Here is a 1149-nt window from a genome sequence, read left to right as displayed (position 1 = left end):
CCTATTTTATTATTACATTTCATTTTATTTGCTTTGTCTACATATGGAATATCCATTTTATAAAAGCAATAATCCCCGTGAAGCCATGGTTTACAGTGATTTTATAACAGCTGAGGGGGTTTTAGGCACTCCTTAGCTGCTATAAATTCACTGTATTGCTTTAGTCAAATGAAAAGATTGGTTAAGTCAGAAACGAGGTCTTACCCAGGATCATGACGACGGTCTTCATCAGGTTGACCACGGTCTCCTTGTGCTTGGCCTGCGAGGTGTGCTGGCTCATGCGGTGGCTCTTGCGGCGCACGTAGATGAAGATGCGCGTGTAGACGGCCACCATGACGGTGAAGGTCAGCAGGTTGAGCACGGCCCAGAACACCAGGTAGGTGCGGCTGTAGAGCGGCGCCATGTTGGAGCACTGCTGGAGGTTGCAGACGCAGCTCCAGCCCATAGAGGGCACCAAACCCAGCACTATGGCGATGAGCCAGATGCCCACGATCAGCAGCACCACCCGGTGGTTGGTCATCTTACTGTGCAGCTGCATGGTGAAGATGGTCTGGTGGCGCTCCAGCGCGATGGCCATCAGATTGATGACGGATGCCGTCAGACTGGTGTCGATCAAACCCTGAGAGACAGGAGAGCAGCGTTTACACAAGAGCTGCTCCTTCATGCATTACATGACCTGCCCACTGCACCTTCCGTCGACTGCTTTTCATACAGAAATAACTATTTCGTTAAGTTGAGAGAATCTGCGCCAAACAATGTTTAATATAAGAGGGTTTGTCTTTGCTTGATTTATTGTAGTTTTTCATTAAAAATAATGAACCGCAAGCTAAGTTTTAAAGTATGGAGGGAATCCAAGGATCGTTTATTTGCGTTACAAAACAGGCTTTTATAAAGCCGTGAACGAAAAAATATATATTGAGAGTTTGTTTCCTTGTTTCCTTTTTTTATTGAATTGCGGTCACAAATTGAGGATTCGTTCCTTCGTTTTATTAAGTCACGGTCACGAATCGAGAATTTGATCCCCCGTTTTATTGAATCGTGGCCAAGAGCGAGGATTCATTCATTCACTCATTTTATTCAATCGCAGCCACAAATCCAGGATTCGTTCCTTCATTTTATTAATTCACGGTCACGAATCGAGAATTTGAT

General features: G+C 45.0%; 1 protein-coding gene across 1 annotated transcript; it reads right to left on the bottom strand.

The window, feature by feature from the left end:
* Positions 1-181: 181 nt before the first annotated feature.
* Positions 182-664, bottom strand: LOC107736040 (lysophosphatidic acid receptor 1-A-like). The gene has a single exon (XM_016547553.1). The coding sequence runs from the start codon at positions 662-664 to the stop codon at positions 182-184; it is 483 nt and encodes a 160-aa protein (XP_016403039.1).
* Between the last annotated feature and the right edge of the window lie 485 nt (positions 665-1149).

Source organism: Sinocyclocheilus rhinocerous, unplaced genomic scaffold, assembly GCF_001515625.1.
Source record: "Sinocyclocheilus rhinocerous isolate Xijiao unplaced genomic scaffold, SAMN03320098_v1.1 C36451751, whole genome shotgun sequence".
In the NCBI taxonomy this organism is placed as follows: Eukaryota; Metazoa; Chordata; class Actinopteri; order Cypriniformes; family Cyprinidae; genus Sinocyclocheilus; species Sinocyclocheilus rhinocerous.
The sequence above is the reverse complement of the archived record's forward strand: the minus strand, read 5'-3'. Positions and strand labels throughout refer to the sequence as shown.